The sequence below is a fragment of the Balearica regulorum genome, chromosome 29, assembly GCF_011004875.1.
Source record: "Balearica regulorum gibbericeps isolate bBalReg1 chromosome 29, bBalReg1.pri, whole genome shotgun sequence".
Lineage (NCBI taxonomy): Eukaryota > Metazoa > Chordata > Aves > Gruiformes > Gruidae > Balearica > Balearica regulorum.
In genome coordinates, this window is record NC_046212.1 from 1,338,778 (window position 1) to 1,357,332 (window position 18,555).

Genomic DNA, 18,555 nt, shown 5'->3' on the forward strand with positions numbered 1-18,555 from the left:
GAGGGGGCACCTGCAGGGGGGGCAGTGAGAGCCCAGCACCAGGACCACAGATGTGGGGCTGAGCCCTTTGGGGTTTGGGCCCCATTTGGGGAGGAAGCGTCCCCCTGCCATCGATCCCAGTGAAGCCGGGTGGAGCTGTTCTGGACTGGGGGTGGGTGGGCCGGGGAGGGGTCACCAGCCTGAGCCCTCCTGGCGCTGTGCCCCGCAGCTCTGACCAGTTTCGAGGTGGTGATACAGTACGGGCTGGCCACCCCTGAGGGGCTGGCCGTGGACTGGATCGCTGGCAACATCTATTGGGTGGAGAGCAACCTGGACCAGATCGAGGTGGCCAAGCTGGACGGCACCATGCGAACCACGCTGCTGGCTGGGGACATCGAGCATCCCCGTGCCATTGCCCTGGATCCCCGCTATGGGTAAGGCAGGAGGGGATGTCGGCACCAGGGCACGGCGGCACCTTTGGGATCTTGAGGGGGACCCCAGGCCACAGAGTCCTGGCTGGGCGCACGCCGCGCTGCAGAGCTTGGTGTCCCTGTGTTGCCATGCTGAGCATCCCTGCTTGCTGTCCCTCGCAGGATCCTCTTCTGGACAGACTGGGATGCCAGCCTGCCCCGCATCGAGGCCGCCTCCATGAGCGGCGCGGGCCGACGCACCATCCACAAAGAGACAGGCTCGGGGGGCTGGCCTAACGGGCTCACCGTTGACTACCTGGAGAAGCGTATCCTCTGGATCGATGCCAGGTAGGGCCAGGACACCCATCTCTGTCCCGCGCCTCCCCCTCTCCGTCCCCTCCAGACCGCTGCCCCTTCCCCGTCCCTCCCAGCTCTGGCACCTTCCCCTTTGCTTCTGTGTTGTCCTGCCATTTGGCTGCTGGGCTGGGAGCGAAAGCCTCCGCTCTGCGGGGTCTGTTTGCGTCTGCAACACGTTCCAGCCTTTGCTCTGGGTTTTCTCCTCTGCGGGGGCTGCAATCCCTGGTGTAAATCAGCAGTTGTCCTCCTCCGCAGCATTAAGCAGAGCAGAGGAGGCGGCTGCTTAGACCCTGTGGGTTGTTGCTGTTGGGTTGAAGACCTGGCCTTTGCCTGTGCCCGTTGCCCAGCCATCTGCCTGTTCTCACCCCTTGTCTCTGCCGGGTGCAGGTCAGATGCCATCTACTCAGCCCTGTACGATGGGACGGGGCATATCGAGGTGCTGCGGGGACACGAGTACCTGTCGCATCCTTTCGCTGTCACCCTGTACGGGGGTGAGGTCTACTGGACTGACTGGCGCACCAACACGCTGGCCAAGGCCAACAAGTGGACAGGGCACAATGTGACGGTGGTGCAGAGGACCAACACGCAGCCCTTTGACCTGCAGGTGTATCACCCCTCCCGGCAGCCCCTGGGTGAGGCCTGGGGAAGCAGCGGTGGCGGGACAGGGCGGGGGGAGCATGGTGGGGAGATGGCACTGGCACTCGGTGTGCGCCGACACCCACTCAGAGCATCACCTGGGAGCTGCTCCCACCCCCGTGGCTGCCTCTTTTCACCCTCTGCTGTGGCGCTCGCCACCCAGCAAGGAAGTGTCCTGGGGTGATGAGGCAGATGGGTCAGAGCTCCTTGATGGGGTAGGTAGGGTCTGGGAGGTCTGCAGCTCTCGGGCCTCCTGGGTAGATGTCCCCTGGAACAGGGACATCACTGAGTCTTATCCTCTTTGCAGCTCCTAATCCCTGTGAAGCCAATGGAGGCAAAGGGCCATGTTCCCACCTCTGTCTCATCAACTACAACCGCACCTTGTCCTGTGCCTGCCCCCACCTCATGAAGCTGGACAAGGACAACACGACCTGCTATGGTAGGGGTCTGCCCAGGCCATCCTGGGGCGGGCAGGACAAGCGGGTGCTTTGGAGTCGGCTCTGCAGACCAGGCTGAGGTCCCACAACTGCTCCCCTCTTTCTCCCCAGAGTTTAAGAAGTTCCTGCTGTACGCACGGCAGATGGAGATCCGAGGTGTGGACATTGACAACCCCTACTACAACTACATCATCTCTTTCACGGTGCCCGATATCGACAACGTCACCGTGGTGGATTACGACGCCCTGGAGCAGCGCATTTACTGGTCTGATGTCCGCACCCAGACCATCAAAAGAGCCTTCATCAATGGCACTGGCGTGGAGACTGTCGTCTCTGCAGGTGGGTGTGGAGCATCACCCTGCGTGGCTGCTCCCGTCAGGTGCTGGAGTGGGGCAGTTGCCAGCCCTCCAGAGGCTTCGGCTTCATGAGATCAACCCTTCCTCTTCACGTGAGCATCATCTGGGCCCCGTTCTCACAGCTAACAGGTGTCCCTTCTGCATTGCCTTTTAGACCTGCCCAATGCTCACGGCCTCTCTGTCGACTGGGTTTCCAGAAACCTCTTCTGGACTAGCTATGATGCCAACAAGAAGCAGATCAATGTGGCCCGGCTGGACGGCTCCTTCAAGAACGCGGTGATCCAGGGGCTGGACAAGCCTCACTGCCTGGTGGTTCACCCCCTCCGGGGGTGAGTCTCTGGTGGGACACGGTGCCAGCGGGCTTGGGGTCAGGCCGGGCGTGTGAAAGGCGGAGGTGGTGTATGTGCAGGCACACGTGTGTGTATGCGTGACAGCGCATGTGCGTGGTGGAGGAGAGAACAGGTTGCTCTCTGTATGTGTCAGCACGTGTGGGAGGTATGTGAGAGGAGACGGGGCCACAGCTCAGGAGGTCTGTGCCTCTCGGCGCGTGTGAAGGAGCAGGCTGTGTTTCCGTACACACGCGTATGCGCGTGAAGGAGAACAGGCTCCGGGTAAGTGTGCACCCACAAGCGTGTGCCAATCTGGGTGTGCATGGGGCTTTGCTGGGCAGGGCTGCGCAAGTGCTCACAGACACCCCACCCCCCTCCCAGGGGCAAGGAGGCCATCGGGCTGCCTGGCTGTGCAGTGAGAGAGGAGCGCAGTGCAGGGCTGGCCTCAGCTGGGAGAGGAGCTTAGGGAGCAGCCTGGGCTGGCAGAGCCTGGGTGGGCTGGGAGGGCAGCAGCTCCCCACTCTCCACGGGGCTGTGGGAGCCACCATGCTCAGTGTCCCCTCACTGGTGCAGGAAACTCTACTGGACAGATGGGGACAACATCAGCGTGGCCAACATGGATGGCAGCAACCGCACTCTCCTCTTCACCAACCAGAAAGGGCCTGTTGGTATGGACCACCCCCGCGCCCCCCTGGTACCACCCCGCCTTGCAGCACCCTTGCTGGCCCTAAAAGCCTCAAGCCCCCGCTCTGGCAGCCCTGGCTCCACAGGGGTCTGGCGGCTGGTTTGTGCTGGGTTGCCCTGACCTCTTGTGCCCATTCTCTCCGTTGCTCCATCTGCTCTGCTGGTCCCATCCCACCTCCTGGACGTGACGGTCTCTGTGTGTCACCTGGACACTGACGGTCCCTTGCTTTCCAGGCCTGGCCATTGACTATCCAGAGAGCAAGCTGTACTGGATCAGCTCTGGCAATGGCACCATCAACAGATGCAACCTGGACGGCAGCAACCTGGAGGTGATCGAGTCTGTGAAGAGTCAGCTGAGCAAGGCGACCGCCCTGGCCATCATGGGTGAGAGCTGGCAGGGTGATGTGGGTGGTTTGTGAAGCCCTTTCCCTTTCTCCTGGCCACCCTGGTCATTGCCACCTCTAGCAGCTGTGGAGGGGATGCTTCTCCACCAAACACTGGGCTCAGACCCCTTTTTCTAGGCCGTTGCATGCAAATCGGTGTGGAGCCACCACTCTTTGCTGCTGGGGTGGGAGGGGATGGGGAAAGCTGCTGCAAGTTCCTGCCTTCTTCCAGGCAACAAGCTGTGGTGGGCTGACCAGGCCTCAGAGAGGATGGGCACCTGCAACAAGAAGGACGGGACGGAGGTGACAGTGCTACGCAACAGCACCACACTGGTGATGCACATGAAGGTGTACGACGAGAGCATCCAGCAAGGTGAGCACGTGGTCCCAGGGCAGAGACCCCACAGGGCCGGACAGCCACTTGTCCACTCCACCGAGGTGCCAGCAGGGCTGGATACTGACCCACAGTGGCCAGGTGGCTGGCTGATCCCATCCCTTCTTGATGGCCCAAGCCTGGCCCTTGCCCTTGTGCCAAGTCCCTGCCAGCTGGTGCAGAGCACTCGCATCTCCTGCACCTTCCCCAAGCCGGCTGCCCCAGGTGCCCACAGCCCCAGTGGATGTGCCCCAGCCCCCAGCTGCCCCTCACCCTCCCTTGTCTCTGTGCCAGCTGGATCCAACCCCTGCAGCCTAAATAACGGCGACTGCTCGCAGCTCTGTCTCCCCACTTCTGAGACGTCCCGGTCCTGCATGTGCACGGCAGGCTACAGCCTGAAGAGTGGGCAGCAGTCCTGTGAAGGTGAGTGTGCCTGTCCCCATCCCCTCACCCAAACTCCCTCCTCGGAGCAGAGACATCCCCCAGCCTCCCTGGGCCATGCTGCTGCGTACTGCACGGTGCCGCGCGGCCGAGCTAGGTCTGTGTGCCGGTGTGGTGCGCAAGGGGCCGGTACCTGCTGGCTCTGGCAGCGGCTCTGGCCGTGTGCAGGCTCCTCCTGACTGCCCTGCACCTCCCTGCACCCAGCAGCACTGCAGAGGGATGCTGGGGGCCAGAGGGACACCAGGGAGGCTTGGGGGGGCCACAGCGAGATCCTCACACAGGCTGTCCCTGTGAGGGGCTGGCAGCGACGAGCGCAGGTGACATGGGGATGCTGCCCAGGCACCGAGGGCTCTGGGTTTAGCGGGAGGAGGGGAGCAGGACTGCACAGTGGGAGCCCTCACAGGAGAGGTGAAACCCTTGCCGTTAGCAGCGGGTTTCGGTCACTGACTTGCCGCAATCACTGGGAATGGGGCTGGGCAGCCGGCACAGCGTTTGCTCTGCAGATCCCCAGTCCATGCCCAGTTTGCTCCTGTCTCCTTGGGAGGGAAGAGCACCCCCACTCCCCGGCCACTGCCAGGGCCTCTCAAAGGCTGTTTGTGTGCAAAATGTTCTTGGTGTTTTTGGAGAGGGCTGGCAGAGCTGCTGCACCATCTGGGTCAGGGCATGGACTGAATAACAAGCGTTACCCTGACCCAGATGCAGTGCGGAGCCTTTGCCAGCGCTCAAGGCCGGAGGCGGCTCTGGAAAGAGGCCTTGCTCGTGCCTCCCCTGTGCCCTGCTGTGGGTCAGGACCCCTCGAACAGGCTGCTCCAGGGTTTGCAGCCCCCCCGGGGAGGTCTGGGCAGGGCCTACTGGAACGCAGCCTCTTCACAGAGCCGAGCAAGGAGCGGCTTTGTGGCTGTTCCCCGGGTTCTTGCCCCGGCTATCAGAAACATCGTCCCTCAGTTTAGAGTGGGTCGTTCCCTCCCCTCTTTCCACAAGGTTTGCCATTCCTTCCCCTGCCCAGTGTGGTGGTGAAAGCCATCCCATCCTGATCACAGAGGAGTTTTCTCCTCCTTATGTTCATCCTGGTTAGCCCTGTCTTGTGCAAGGACCAAAGTAAAGCAGGGACATCCCTCCCTCTGTGAGAAACCACAGTGCTGCAGAGCTTTCAAAGCGTGCCATGCGCGTGCTGCCCATGCAAACACGTCACCCCCCGACCACAGCACTGTGGGCAGGATCAAGCACTCAGTGTCCGGCAGCACTGCCTCCCCCCACCTCCCCGGCTGCCTGCGGAGCTACCGCTCACGCTGCCAGCCCACGTCTCATATGCGTCAGCCTTGGAGTCAGCTGAGAGGTGGGCGCAGGGGCTGCCTGTGCGGGGATGTTTCAGGCAGCCGCACAGCCTGCCAGCACGTCCAGCCACCGCAGTTCAGCCCTGCCCTGCCTGTCCCTCTGCTGTCCTGGGCTGTCTGCCCCGGCTGGGACTTGTGGTGCTGCTGTCGTGGCAGGGTCAGGCCCTCCCAACCAGCCCTGCCAGGCTCGTGCTCCTCCACAGAGCTGCTGTCACAATTTTCTATGAGTTGTGGATGTCCTTTGAAGGGACAGGGTGTGATTTGTAGTACGTGTCTGACTGTCCCCGCATCTGTGTCGCAGGTGTTGGCTCCTTCCTCCTGTATTCGGTCCACGAGGGGATCCGTGGCATTCCCCTGGACCCTAACGACAAGTCGGATGCTCTTGTGCCTGTGTCAGGGACCTCTCTGGCCGTGGGGATCGACTTCCACGCAGGTGCCGTGGGGGCTGGGAGTGGGACAAGAGGGCTGGAGAAGTCGGGGAGGGGGAGTGTGAGAAGGACCACCACCAGACCCTCCTGCTCAACCCTAGAGCGTCTGGCTGAGGGAGGGTTTCAGGTCCCCATGCCGGGTCTGCAGGGTGCAGCTCAGCCCAGGTCTGCCCCACCCTTGGGGTGACCCAGAGGCGGTCACTGACACCTGCTCTCCTGCCTGGCCCCTCTCAGAGAACGACACCATTTACTGGGTGGACATGGGGCTGAGCACCATCAGCCGGGCCAAGCGGGACCAGACGTGGCGAGAGGACGTGGTCACCAATGGTATTGGCCGCGTGGAGGGCATTGCTGTGGACTGGATCGCTGGTGAGACAGGGCTCTGGAGCAGGGAGGAGAGGATGGGCAGGCGGGGAGCGGGGCTCCCACCGGTGTTCACCATCCCCTCTCTGCAGGAAACATCTACTGGACGGACCAGGGCTTCGACGTCATTGAGGTGGCCAGACTGAATGGGTCCTTCCGCTATGTGGTCATCTCGCAGGGGCTGGACAAGCCACGGGCCATCACAGTCCATCCAGAGAAGGGGTAAGACATTGCACAAAGCTGCTCAGAGAGGGGTGTCATCTGGGGGGTGGACAGGAACTGGAGACCCCCGGCGCCCTCCCTGCAGAGCTGTGCAGTTTGCACGCAGTGGAAAAGGACTCGTAGGTCTCCTGCCACACCAGAGGACAGGCCCCCGGTGTCCAAACCAGCTGGGTTTAACCACCCTTTTGCTGATGGGCTGAGCTTCCTGGGAGCTCCCTGTGACTTCGTGGGTGCCAGCACCTCAGAAAATCCAAGTGGAGCCGCCCCAGACCAGCTCCAGCGTTGGACAGAGTCATAGGGAGAGGAGAGTCGTGTGGGTCTGGGGAAGGATGGAGAACAGCACCTTACGTGCTTGGCACACGAGCTGGTTTCTGGGCTGTGTCCAGCTGCAATGCAGCGCTCCTTTCCCCAGCTGCAGCATGGACTGCAGGCACGTGGTGGCCAGGAGGCTGCCAGATCACCAGGAGTCTGGACTGAGGCCCTGGTGTAGAGGGACGAGGGGCAGAGGTGTTTGTCTTCTGCTCCGATGGCCAAAAGGCCGAAGGATGCTGCTGCTGGCCAGCCCCATGGTCACGTCCCTGCTGTCCCCTGCAGGTATCTGTTCTGGACAGAGTGGGGGCAGTACCCCCGCATCGAACGGTCACGCCTGGACGGGACCGAGCGGATGGTGCTGGTGAACGTCAGCATCAGTTGGCCCAACGGGATATCTGTTGACTATGAGGTACAGCCACCAGCTGGGAGGACGGTCCCCAAGGGTTCCTGCAGCCGTGCCCCGGCTGGTGGGGCCCTGGTGCACTGCTCCATTGCTAACTGGGATCCTTCCTCATCACCTCAGGATGGGAAGCTTTACTGGTGTGATGCCCGGACAGACAAGATTGAACGAATCGACCTGGAGACAGGTGAAAACCGAGAGGTCGTTCTATCCAGCAACAACATGGACATGTTCTCGGTGTCGGTCTTTGAGGAGTACATTTACTGGAGTGATAGGTACGGTGCCTGAGGGGCCCAGCATTGGTGGGGGTGCCCCAGGCACTGGCTGTGGCGGGGGAGCTGGCGGGCGCTATGGGGAAGGTGGCAGAGCTGGGTCCTGCCGCAGAGTGCTGCTGAGGTGGGCTCTGTGTCGGTTGCTCGGTGACTCTGTCCTTTCTTAGGACTCACGCAAATGGCTCCATCAAAAGAGGCAACAAGGACAACGCCACCGAGTCTGTATCCCTGCGGACAGGGATTGGCGTGCAGCTCAAGGACATCAAAGTCTTTAACCGGGCCAGGCAGAAGGGTGCGTCCCGGAGTGGGGTGGCAGCCCCTCGTGCAGTGCTGCCGAGCGCCGACAGCCACCTGGGCTGGGCTCCCACGGCAGGCAGATGCGGGGAGGGGGATGGAAACAAACAGGCCACTGTGTCCTCGTCAAAGAACTGTGTCACGCTGTGGGCCGAGCCCCTTTCTTCACCCACTTCCTCTGGGAGTGGGGAGAGATGAAAAGCAGCTAAGCGGGAGCATCCTCCTACACAGAGCCTGCCCAGTCCCTCGAACAATCCCCTCTTTCCTCCCCAGGCACCAACATCTGTGCCCAGAGCAACGGGGGCTGCCAGCAGCTCTGCCTGTTCCGGGGTGGCGGGCAGAGGACGTGTGCCTGCGCTCACGGCATGCTGTCTGAGGATGGGGTGAGCTGCCGGGACTACGATGGCTACCTGCTGTATTCGGAGCGCACCATCCTCAAGAGCATCCACCTGTCGGATGAGAACAACCTCAATGCGCCCATCAAACCCTTCGAGGACGCGGAGCACATGAAGAATGTCATCGCCCTGGCCTTCGACTACCGCTACGGCTCCAAGGGCAGCAACCGCATATTCTACAGCGACATCCACTTCGGCAACATACAGCAGATCAACGATGATGGCACGGGGCGCAAGACCATTGTGGAGAGTGAGTGTCATAGGGCTCCCTCCGCGGGCGTCTGTCCTCAGACACCTCTTTTCTGTTCTCCCCCGCCACCTCTTCCTGAGGTCCCTCCTTCCTCGCCCAAGGGCTTGTTTTCCTTTCCTCGGCTAATGTTTTTTGGTGTTTTTCGAGAGGCAGTTGTTAAGGGTTCAGCTGTGAGCTTTCTACCGGAGCCTCTGGAAGAGGCAGCAGCCTGTGGTAGAGGACACAAGTGTCAGGAGCAGCCTGCAGAGCTTGTTCTAGCAAGGAGAGCGTATCACGAGGCTCAGGCGTGCACATGGGTATGCATTGCTCTAGAAACAAGGCACTGCAGCAAACTTGGGATCTGCTCTGTGTTTGCATTTAACTTCCAAAACAAACCCGTCAAGCCAGAGCAGACCTTGCCAGCCTGGCCCTGTCTTCACCCCCAGCCCTCGGTTTGCACTTGGTTAATTTTATTGGCTCCTACAGCAGTTGAAAAGACCATGTCTGTTGCTCTTCCTCGCTAGGGAGCACCTCCAGCAAGGGTTATAGATGTGCTCGCTAATGAGTGTATTTACATTTGGCACTTGGGATAGCTGTTATCACTGAGATCAGGAGAGCAGGGCCCATCTGTCGTAGCTGGTTCATTAAACCTTTTGCTGATCGTTAACGAGGGAGGAAGGATGGGTGACAGTTCAAGTTCCTGGCCTGGGAGCCGGAGGGAAGGTCTCCTTGGTCAGCTATGAGTCTTCATCTTGTCATTTTGTGCCTCTGGGCCTTAGCTCTCCCCTGGCAGAGGGAGACATCTCCTTCGCAGCACAGCTGCTGTGGGGACAGGGGACCCAGAGCAAGGCCAGGCCAGGGGAGATGATCAGAGCACGAGCTTGAAAGCCGAGCTCAAGTCCTCTTTTTGTCGTAGGTGAGCATTGCTTAGCCTTCCTGCAAGGAAGTCGTTGGTAGCAGAAGTCTGCCCAGGAGGCCCCTGAAGTCTCCTGGGGTCTCAGCTCACCTGTTAGCACAGACACCAGCCCAGCCCTGCTGAGTCCCCTTGGTGTTCACAAGCAGAGTCTCTGAGGGATTTTTTTTGGGGGTGTAATTAAAAGCAAAAACTTCAGGCTGCCAAAGAAGCCACATCCGAGTGTCACGGTCAGCACTGGCTGTGCAAAGTGAGCCGGGCAGCCATGCAGAAGCATGGGCTGGATGCAACCCTTGCCTGTCCTCCTCTCCTGCAGACGTGGGCTCAGTGGAGGGGCTGGCGTACCACCGCGGCTGGGACACGCTGTACTGGACAAGCTACACCACCTCCACCATCACCCGCCACACCGTGGACCAGAGTCGCCTGGGGGCTTTTGAGAGGGAGACAGTGATCACCATGTCAGGGGACGATCACCCCCGGGCCTTTGTGCTGGATGAGTGCCAGAAGTGAGTGACCGTCGGTGGTCCAGCCAGCCTGCCCGGGGGTCCATGTGGTCCCAGGGCCAGCATCCAGGCAGCCACCCCTTTGCTGGGGAGGAAGCACTGGTTCCCAGCATAGAGAATTGGACCCTCGGGAGGAAAGGCCCTGTGCCCTGCCCGCATGTCCTTCAGCACCCCAAAGCAAAGATGGAAACTCCATCCCATCCCCTTCTCTGGCTGGCTGGTACCATGGGGTACCATGTTTCCCAGTTGGCTGTAGGGGCCTCGTTCACCCCCCTCCCACCCCTTTTTATCTGGGGACAATGTCCCATCCATCCCAAAGTCCCTGGAAGACCCACAGCAGCAGAGGGGTGGGCTGAGCCAACGCGTACGTGGCAGAGAGCGGGGGTTGCAAAGGCATTGCGTGTCTCTCCCCTTCCAGCCTGATGTTCTGGACTAACTGGAATGAGCAGCACCCCAGCATCATGCGTGCCACCCTCTCTGGTGCCAACGTCCTCATCATCATTGACCAGGACATACGGACACCCAATGGGCTGGCCATTGACCACAGGGCTGAGAAGATCTACTTCTCTGATGCCACGCTGGACAAAATCGAACGCTGTGAATATGATGGCTCCCATCGCCATGTGAGTCCAGACCTGGCCCCGGTGGCAGAGATGGGGAGAAGAGCGGCGAGTGTCAAAACTTGAGCTGGCGCGTTGTCAGAGAATAGTGGGGCTGTTCCTGGGGCACGGGGGGATGTCAGGCCTTCCCCTGGGACAGGCGCTGCTGCGTCCCACAGCCAGGTTCCCTCATGCTCACGTTTGCCAATGTCCGGCAGGTGATCCTGAAATCGGAGCCTGTGCACCCCTTTGGCCTGGCTGTCTACGGTGATTACATCTTCTGGACAGACTGGGTGCGCAGGGCTGTGCAACGAGCCAACAAGTATGTGGGCACTGACATGAAGCTTCTGCGAGTTGACATCCCCCAGCAGCCCATGGGCATCATTGCCGTGGCCAACGACACAGACAGCTGTAAGGACCCCCAGCACCCACAGCCTCACCGCCACGGGCCCCTGCACACCTGCCTCTGCCAGACCTCTCTCCCCCTCTCTTCCATCCCATCTGCAGGCCAGGGGAAGGGGGAACCCATCCCACCATCCTTCCTGGCTGGTCATTGCCCCTTCGGGACCCTCACGCCTGTCTCTGAACCCTGTGCAGGCTGAAAAAAGAGAGAGAGAATTTGCTCCATTTGTGCTCTTCCCAGGGCATCTTCCTTGCCAGATCTGGGGAGTCTGGAGGCCCCCAACTCCATGCATCCCCCGTAGTCCTGTCTGAAGAGCCTGGGGAGGAACCCCAACTTTTCCTTTCCCCAGCAGGGAGCACAAGGGGAAGGGACTGCTGAGACTGTCCCCAGTATAACTGCTCTCCATCTCTCCTAGGTGAGCTGTCCCCATGCAGGCTGAACAATGCTGGCTGTCAGGATCTCTGTCTGCTCACACCCAAAGGACACGTCAACTGCTCCTGCCGTGGCGAGCGCGTCCTGCAGGAGGATTTCACCTGCAAAGGTGGAGGGGGGGGTGGAAGTGGGAGCTGATGGGGATGGGAAGGGGAGGAGGAGAGGCCAGTTGCAGCCTGGCAGAGCTGATGTTCCCCACGCCCTCCACAGCCCTGAATTCCACCTGCAATATGCATGACGAGTTTGAGTGTGGGAACGGTGACTGCATTGACTTCAGCCGGACCTGCGACGGTGTGGTCCACTGCAAGGACAAGTCAGACGAGAAGCAGTCCTACTGCAGTAAGGTTCCTCCTCTTGCTGCTTTGCTCAAACACACGCACACCCCCTGGCACGTGCAGACACCCTGCTCGAGCTGTCAGCTCTGCTCTGCAGAGGGAGCCAGGACTCCTGGGTGTCTTTTTGTGTCCCTCAAGTGCTCACAGTCCCTCTTGCCCTCCCAGAGATGGGGCCTGCCAGGCCAGGCTTTAAGGGCTCCAGGTCTTTTCCAGTTTTGGGAGGCAGGCTGGAGAGTGAGACACCTTGAGCTGACCTGGTGTGGGGCTGCAGCACCCTCCCTCTAACACCAGCCCTTCCTCCTCAGAGGTCTCTGCTGGGCAAAGGCCAAGCTTAACCCCACAACATTGCCAGCACAGCACAAGGGAGCCTGTTTCCTAATCCTGCCTGTGTAGTTTCTTCCCCTGCTGAAGGGTCCCTGCGGAGCTGAGGCCCCCGGGGGCGCAGACCCTCTCCTCCCACTCACCTCCTCCTCCTCCCTTGCAGGCAGCCGCAAGTGCAAGAAAGGTTACCTGCACTGCATGAACGGGCGCTGCATCGCCAGCCGCTACTGGTGCAATGGCGTGGATGACTGCGGGGACAACTCGGACGAAGTGCCGTGTAATAGTAAGCAGGCTCGTTGGCTCCCAGCCAGCCCTTGCCAGGGCTCAGTCAGCTGTCTGGGACAGGGGCAGAGGCTTTGGGAAAGAGTTACCTTCAGCTTGACAGGATCAGAGCAGAGCCAGGGCTTAATGGACAGTCAAGGTCTAAATCTTGTGCTGCTTGTGCCACAGATCACTTTGTAAAGCTTGCTCCCCGACAGCTGGGAGGAAGAACTCCCAGGCATGGCCATGCGGCACCCAGAGCCTCCTGAGAACAGTGGTTTGACACCCAGGAGGAACACAAGGCGATGGCAAGGCACGGTGTCGGTGCTCCTCATGGCTCCTGTGCTCCTGAGGAAAGGGCACCCGAGCGTCCCCAAGGGCAGCGTCCCTTCAGAGCTGCAAGAGCCTGTCTGCTTGGTTCAGAACTGACGGGGAAGGTCGGGAGCTTCCCTGAGCCCATCGAGGCCTGCTAACAACAGGCCAGCTCGGGAGACGAGCTCAGGCTGCCAGGCAGAGCGCATGCGCCGGAGAGGCACCAGGACTCAGCTGGGAGGGAACCCGAGCTGGGAGTGTAGGATCAGGCAGTCTGTAGCCGGGCTGAGAAGCGGGTGTATGTGCGTGCGTGCACGTCCGTGACGCGAATGGGGGCCGTGGAGTGGCTGTACGCGCTGGATCCCCCAGCCCAGCCTCATCCACTGTGGGGGATTCCCCCTTGCAGAAACCAGCTGCGCTGCTACCGAGTTTCGCTGCCGTGATGGGAGCTGCATTGGGAATTCGAGCCGCTGTAACCAGTTCATCGATTGTGAGGATGCTTCGGATGAAATGAACTGCAGTGAGTGCCCCAGCTGCTGTCCTGTGTTCCCTGCTGCTTCCCCAGCTCTGCCCTGCTGTAGCTCTGGTGATGTTCCTGCCCTCTGTGCCTGTGGGCAGGGGCCTGGGGCCCTGCAACTCGTTCCAGTCTTTGGGACTTAGGGAGGGAGAAGGGCCCTGGCTCCCATCCCATCAGCAGAGGCCAGCCCAGGTTAGCCTGCCAGCTGGAAGCAGCCCCCATGCTGTGCTTAGCACCTCACCACCCAACAGCCCATCAGAAGCACTTAATGTGGTCCCAGCAGCTCAGGGCACATGTGGGGCAGAGGCAGCTCAGCCCTGCTCTGGGGAGGGAAGGGTTAGCAGCAGCAGGGCGAGGTTTCGTGCTGTGCGGTGGGAGCTGGACCGAAGGGCTGTGCTGCCGGCGAGCAGCACCGGTCAGCCGAGGCTCCTGGTGTGGTTCCTTGCAGCCGCCACTGACTGCAGCAGCTATTTCAAGCTGGGAGTGAAGGGTACCACGTTCCAGAAGTGTGAACACACCTCTCTGTGCTATGCTCCGAGTTGGGTGTGCGATGGGGCGAACGATTGCGGAGACTACTCAGATGAGCGCAACTGCCCAGGTGAGAGGGGGGAGAGGAAACCTCTGACCGGGTGCTCCCCTTTGGGGTCTGTTTGGGCAGAGGATGCTTTATTTGCACACTGGGATCATCATCCTTTGCCTGCGCAGCTCTGCACGCTGGTAAATGTGGGATCACAGAGGGCTTTTGGGGGAGGAATCCTTTGGAGTCAGGCAGTTCTGGGTTGGGAGGAGGTAGGACGTGTCCACGCCACCACCCTTACTGACATTTCCTTCACGAACCAGGTGGGAGGAAACCCAAGTGTCCAGCCAATTACTTCGCCTGCCCGAGCGGGAGGTGCATCCCCATGACTTGGACCTGTGACAAAGAGGACGACTGCGAGAATGGAGAAGACGAGACTCACTGCAGTGAGCGGCAGGGTGGGGAGAGCAAGGGACTCTGGGGTGATAGCACGGGGTGGCGAGCGAAGCATGCTGGAGGGGAGGCAGGACCCTCTCCTCTCTGACATCCTTCTGCCAAGGACCAGACTCCAGATTCTTCCCTTTCTGTGGTCTTATTCCACAAGCTTGGGCTTTTAACTGTGACCAAAGCAAGTGTCCTGGTGTGTTTATTTGCTCAGCACATGCACAAGTGTCCATGGTCATTTTGAAGGTGGCCAGTTACAGCTCACTTGAGTTACCTTTTTAGTTCCAACATCCCTGAACAAACCCCAGGCAGTGCTGAGGAACTGGGGAACCTCCCCAGTTCCAGAGCAGAGAATCCCACACCAGTCCTGCAGCTGCAGTGCCCATCAGCATGTGATGTGGCCACTGCCACATCTGGGCAAGCAGTAGCCCTAGCACCACCCTGGGCTCCAACCCTGGAGCCTGGGTGGACCAGCCTGCCTGTGCCCTGCTGCCGTGTCCTTCCCCCATCATTGCCCTAGCTCTGACCCCTCCTCTCATCCTCCCCCAGACAAGTTCTGCTACCCCGTGCAGTTTGAGTGTAACAACCACCGCTGCATCTCCAAGCTCTGGGTGTGTGATGGGGCGGATGACTGCGGGGACGGCTCTGATGAGGACAGCCGCTGCCGTGAGTCTGCTCCAGCCCCTGCTCTGACCTCTCGCAGTCCCTGCCCGCGCTGCTGCTCCACCTCTGCATCTTATTCCTGCCTCTGCCCATCCCTTCTTCCACCTTTGCTTTCCTGTGCCATGGTCCTCGCTGCTCTCCTGGGTTCTGTCCCCCCGAGACATGGGGGCACGTAGCCCAAGCGTGCTGGTTCTCCAGCAGTGGGGGTGACTGGCCTCCTTCCTGCTTCTCCCTTCCCCAGGGCTGACCACCTGCAGCACGGGATCCTTCCAGTGCCCGGGCACCTATGTGTGCGTGCCGGAGCGCTGGCTCTGTGACGGAGACAAGGACTGTGCGGACGGAGCTGATGAGACCCTCGCTGCTGGCTGCCGTGAGTCCTTAGAGGGCTGGGTGCGTGGTGGTGCAAGGGGCTAGAGAGGAGCACAGTGTAGTGCAGCTGCCCGGGGGGCTAGCCCCGCTCCTTGGGGTCCCTGTTGGCAGCAGATGGGATGCTTTGTCCTGGCCACTTCCCTGCCAGGCTTGCAGGAGAAAACTGCAGCGCTGTGGTCACAGCAGACCCGGGCACGGGGATGTTTGGGTGGCTTTCCTTGGCTGTGAGGAGAGGAAGAGCATTGTCCCACGGAGCAGTAGCCAAAAGCACCGTGTTGCCCCGGTGCTGTTCACAGCCACAGGACGAGGGCACAGGCCTGGCCTCAAGCTGGGGGCGAAGGAATGGGAGTCCCTGTCCCCACTGGTCTGTGCCTCAGCTCTTGTCCCCAGCGCCCCAAGACGAAGGGCTTGGGGGGCAGGCAGGAGAGCATGCGGTCTGGCAGGGCGCTGACAGCGATGCCTCATTGCAGTGTACAACAACACGTGTGACGAGCGGGAGTTCATGTGCGGAAACCGCCAGTGCATTCCCAAGCACTTCGTCTGTGACCATGATGATGACTGCGGTGATGGCTCGGACGAGTCCCCAGAGTGTGGTGGGTGTCCGCAGGACCAGGGAGGACAGCGAGGGCAGTATCTCCTGTAGCACTGTCCCTGACAGCCACGCTGAGTCTCCTGGGCTTTGAGATGGGACCCTGGAAGGGTCTTCATCATCCAGAAGGGGTTTGATGTGAGAGCAGGGTGAGGGGGAACCAGGAGAAAGGAGCAGGAGGGGTTCTATGTTGGGTGGGGGAGCTGTTCCCCCCCACCCCACTGCAGGGCATCCACCCTGGCACAGAGCAGTTTTGGAGATCCAAACCCACCCACATTTGCCACCTCCTTGGCCCCTGTGGTGCAGCCCTGTCCTGAGGCGGGCTGCAGTGAGGTTTGGGCACCTGTGCCATGGCTCCACACAGCCCAGCCGCCACGGTGTCCCTGTCACTCCTGGCCGGCTCGGGAAGGTGAACTGTGCCATCTGAGCCTGCCGCCCTCCTGCAGAGTACCCCACCTGCGGCCCCCATGAGTTCCGCTGCGCCAACGGCCGCTGCCTCAGCAACAGGCAATGGGAGTGCGACGGCGAGTTCGACTGCCACGACCACTCGGACGAGGCGCCCAAGAACCCGCGCTGCACCAGCCCAGGTACCTGCGGGGGCCGCGGCGGGGGAGTGGGGCCACCCAGCTGCCTGACACTGATGGCTGCCTGACACCGACGGCTGCTGCCACCTCTCCGCCCCACTGCAGAAAACAAGTGCAACGACTCCTTCTTCCTCTGCAAGAACGGGAAGTGCATCCCGGAGGCATTGCTTTGCGACAACAACAATGATTGCACGGACGGCTCGGATGAGCTCAACTGTTTCATCAACGAGTGCCTCAACAAGAAGCTGAGCGGCTGTTCCCAGGAGTGCGAGGACCTCAAGATTGGGTACAAGGTAGGGACCTGTGGGCTGGGAGGGTCAGCTGGAGGGATGCTCTACAGACACTCTTAGCGTGAGGGTTGCTTCTGTCCTGTGCCAGCTGGGCAAGGGATGCACGCACGGGCAATTTGGCCTGTGCTTGTGTGTGCTGCTGTTGAATCTGCAAGCTGTCTGTTCCTGAGCCCGCTGGTCCCATGGTGATGCCTGTCACGTCCCAGCGTGTGGGCCCTGGATGTGTCTAACAATTCCGGGTTGCCTCCTGCAGTGTAGATGCCGCCCTGGGTTCCGGCTGAAGGACGATGGGAAGACGTGCATTGACATCGATGAGTGCTCCACCACCTACCCCTGCAGCCAGAAGTGCATCAACACTCTGGGGAGCTACAAGTGCCTGTGCATAGAGGGCTACAAGCTCAAACCTGACAACCCCACCAGCTGTAAAGCTGTCACAGGTGAGAGCCAAGAGTGGACTTGGAGGCAGGGATGCTCTTCTGGTGACCATGGGATGCTGCTGGCATTGGAATCGATCACGGTGCTCCGCAAGATGAAGTAGCTGCACCTGACTCACAAAGGAGAGCTGGGAAGCAGTGGGGCAGGGAGGGCAGCAGGTCTGCAGGGGATCTGCCCGCGTCCCAGCGGCTCTTCCCTGACATATCTCGTGGTTTCCCTGCGCAGATGAAGAGCCCTTCCTCATCTTTGCCAACCGGTACTACCTGAGGAAGCTCAACCTGGATGGCTCCAACTACACGCTGCTCAAGCAGGTGCCAGGGGAGCTGGGAGCCAGAGGGGGCACCAACCCCACATGGCCGGGGGTTCGGGGTTGGAGAGGGGTCCTGGAGACCTGCCAGCCTGGAAGTTTGGGCTCTTGGCTTCCCAGGCAGATGGCAGAGCCTGTATAAACAGCAGCTCTCACTATGAGTATACAGGAGGTCCCATGTAAGCATAGCTCGTTGGTAGCAGACCTTTATAAGGTAGGGGTTGCACAACAGTTGTCTGTAGGTGTGTTTTAACTTCTCTGCTGCAGGGACCGGGAGTTGAGGCTGGGGGCTCACTGGTCTTTGTAAAGCCCCCGTAACCTTGTGCTAGCAGGCGAGGCTGTTCCAACGCTTCTCCCTTCCTCCCAGGGGCTGAACAACGCAGTGGCTCTGGATTTTGACTATCGGGAGCAGATGATCTACTGGACAGATGTCACCACACAGGGCAGCATGATCCGCCGTATGCACATCAATGGGAGCAATGTTCAGGTGGGGGACTGAGGCGGCCCCTCGGGCACCCCTGGTTCAGGCTGCTGGTCCTCACCCACCTCCTGCCCAGGGAGGCTGCTGAGGGGGACCCAGACTGGCACCAGGACCATGGGGGAAGAGGGCACAAGCCCTGCTGTGGGGCCATCAGTGGGCTTGGGGCATCAGCCCAGGTTGCTATGGGGATGTTTTGCAGCACCATCCCAATCAGAGGTGGGCTCCACGCTGCCCCAAAGCGGCAGGCAAGGAGGGTTGGGGGACGAGAGGGGTGAGGAAAGGGAGCTGGGCAGAACCGTCTGCAGGGGCAATGTGCCAGGGAAGAGGGATGTTGTCATCCCTGAGGGACCAGGGCAGGATCTGGTTCTCCCTGTCGAGCCTCAACATCTCTGTTTTCTCCTGACAGGTTCTTCACCGCACTGGCCTCAGCAACCCCGACGGGCTGGCTGTGGACTGGGTGGGGGGCAACCTGTACTGGTGTGACAAAGGTCGGGACACCATTGAAGTGTCGAAGCTCAACGGCGCCTACCGCACCGTGCTGGTGAACTCGGGCCTGCGTGAGCCCCGGGCACTGGTGGTGGATGTGCAGAATGGGTGAGAGCCTGGGGGGACCTGCACTTTCCCCTCTGTGCAGGAAGGGGGCTGG

At 60.7% G+C, this 18,555-nt stretch overlaps 1 protein-coding gene across 1 annotated transcript in view; it reads left to right on the forward strand.

Moving 5' to 3' along the window:
* The window catches only part of LRP1 (LDL receptor related protein 1), an 89,441-nt gene that overhangs the window by 56,203 nt on the left and 14,683 nt on the right, over positions 1-18,555 (forward strand). Inside the window, exons 26-60 of the mRNA XM_075737689.1 lie at positions 209-413; positions 573-737; positions 1,134-1,378; positions 1,690-1,821; positions 1,931-2,158; positions 2,330-2,504; positions 3,078-3,172; positions 3,423-3,572; positions 3,804-3,944; positions 4,239-4,367; positions 6,021-6,152; positions 6,382-6,516; positions 6,603-6,732; positions 7,327-7,453; positions 7,568-7,719; positions 7,884-8,008; positions 8,284-8,655; positions 9,864-10,053; positions 10,469-10,673; positions 10,868-11,060; positions 11,468-11,593; positions 11,695-11,823; positions 12,304-12,423; positions 13,120-13,233; positions 13,679-13,828; positions 14,071-14,205; positions 14,741-14,857; positions 15,096-15,224; positions 15,694-15,816; positions 16,259-16,399; positions 16,502-16,689; positions 16,940-17,123; positions 17,347-17,432; positions 17,796-17,915; positions 18,316-18,503. Coding sequence (XP_075593804.1) covers positions 209-413; positions 573-737; positions 1,134-1,378; positions 1,690-1,821; positions 1,931-2,158; positions 2,330-2,504; positions 3,078-3,172; positions 3,423-3,572; positions 3,804-3,944; positions 4,239-4,367; positions 6,021-6,152; positions 6,382-6,516; positions 6,603-6,732; positions 7,327-7,453; positions 7,568-7,719; positions 7,884-8,008; positions 8,284-8,655; positions 9,864-10,053; positions 10,469-10,673; positions 10,868-11,060; positions 11,468-11,593; positions 11,695-11,823; positions 12,304-12,423; positions 13,120-13,233; positions 13,679-13,828; positions 14,071-14,205; positions 14,741-14,857; positions 15,096-15,224; positions 15,694-15,816; positions 16,259-16,399; positions 16,502-16,689; positions 16,940-17,123; positions 17,347-17,432; positions 17,796-17,915; positions 18,316-18,503 — 5,476 coding nt within the window. The remainder of the gene's footprint in view (positions 1-208; positions 414-572; positions 738-1,133; positions 1,379-1,689; positions 1,822-1,930; positions 2,159-2,329; positions 2,505-3,077; positions 3,173-3,422; positions 3,573-3,803; positions 3,945-4,238; positions 4,368-6,020; positions 6,153-6,381; positions 6,517-6,602; positions 6,733-7,326; positions 7,454-7,567; positions 7,720-7,883; positions 8,009-8,283; positions 8,656-9,863; positions 10,054-10,468; positions 10,674-10,867; positions 11,061-11,467; positions 11,594-11,694; positions 11,824-12,303; positions 12,424-13,119; positions 13,234-13,678; positions 13,829-14,070; positions 14,206-14,740; positions 14,858-15,095; positions 15,225-15,693; positions 15,817-16,258; positions 16,400-16,501; positions 16,690-16,939; positions 17,124-17,346; positions 17,433-17,795; positions 17,916-18,315; positions 18,504-18,555) is intronic.